General features: G+C 39.3%; 1 protein-coding gene across 1 annotated transcript in view; it reads left to right on the plus strand.

Annotated features, from left to right (window-relative positions):
- Positions 1-1,024, plus strand: part of CATSPER2 (cation channel, sperm associated 2) — a 33,987-nt gene that overhangs the window by 6,115 nt on the left and 26,848 nt on the right. The window contains exon 2 of the mRNA XM_006831882.1: positions 196-369. Within this exon, the coding sequence (XP_006831945.1) occupies positions 196-369 (174 nt within the window). The remainder of the gene's footprint in view (positions 1-195; positions 370-1,024) is intronic.

Consider the following 1,024-nt stretch of genomic DNA (forward strand, 5'->3'; position numbering starts at 1 on the left):
AAAAAAAAAAAAAAATCCATTGGAGCTCAGTTTTGCTCTGACACACATGGGGTTGCCATGATCCAGAATCTATTCAAAAGACACCAAGTTTTGTTGTTGTTTTTTAACCCTATCCCCAACCCTACCTGTTCTTCATATTCCCAAAAGACTGTACTTTTATATTTACCCTCTCTTCTTTTTAAATATTTGTTATAGATCCTTCCCAGAAGAAGAAGCTTATGGTGGGAGATCAACATCAGCTAGTGCGCTTTTCCATAAAGCCTCGTCATGTAGAGCAGATTACACATGCCCAAAGACTAATGAGCAGGCTTCGGGTGCGATGCAGTAAGAGACCACCTCTGTCTTTGTGGGCAGGATGGGTCCTTGAACGTATCCTTTTATGCTACTCTTTTTTTTTTTTTTTTTTTTCCTTTTTAACGTTTTATTGTGAATTGAGTGAAGGTTAACAGACAAGATCATCAGCTTTACTTTCAACCAATCATATATTTTGTTTAATCTAAATGATTACAATCCCCTCCTGCAACAACAGTTATCCTGCTTCCTCCCTGTGGTTTCCCTTTTACATCTTATTTTTCACAAATCAACAAAGCAAAAATATTTGATGTATACATACAAAAAAATATATATATATTCATTTAAATGTCCAAAGGGCACATTTTGCAAGCCAGCTTCCTGCCTGTAGGCACACAGCCTTCCTCAGTCCATGGGCCTAGCGTCTGCAGCTACTGTAGCTCTCCATACCATCTCCTCGGCTATTGTCTCGGCTGTCACTGCTTTTCTAGGCAGGATCTCATGCTCCACTCGTGCTTTTTCCTCTTGATGGTCCTGGAATCCTCTGGTCCTGAAATGAAAGATTATGCACCCCCCCTTTTAGTTACACATCTACAAATACAGTTGTGACCTTCACAATTAATCCTGTTAATAGTTACTCATGAATTGAATCATAAAATCCCCTTACTATCATCTCCCAGTCCCTTTCAACAGCTCCATTTGGCAAAAAGGAAAACTATTCAGTGGGGATTCT

Source organism: Chrysochloris asiatica, unplaced genomic scaffold (genome assembly GCF_000296735.1).
Source record: "Chrysochloris asiatica unplaced genomic scaffold, ChrAsi1.0 scaffold00004, whole genome shotgun sequence".
In the NCBI taxonomy this organism is placed as follows: domain Eukaryota; kingdom Metazoa; phylum Chordata; class Mammalia; order Afrosoricida; family Chrysochloridae; genus Chrysochloris; species Chrysochloris asiatica.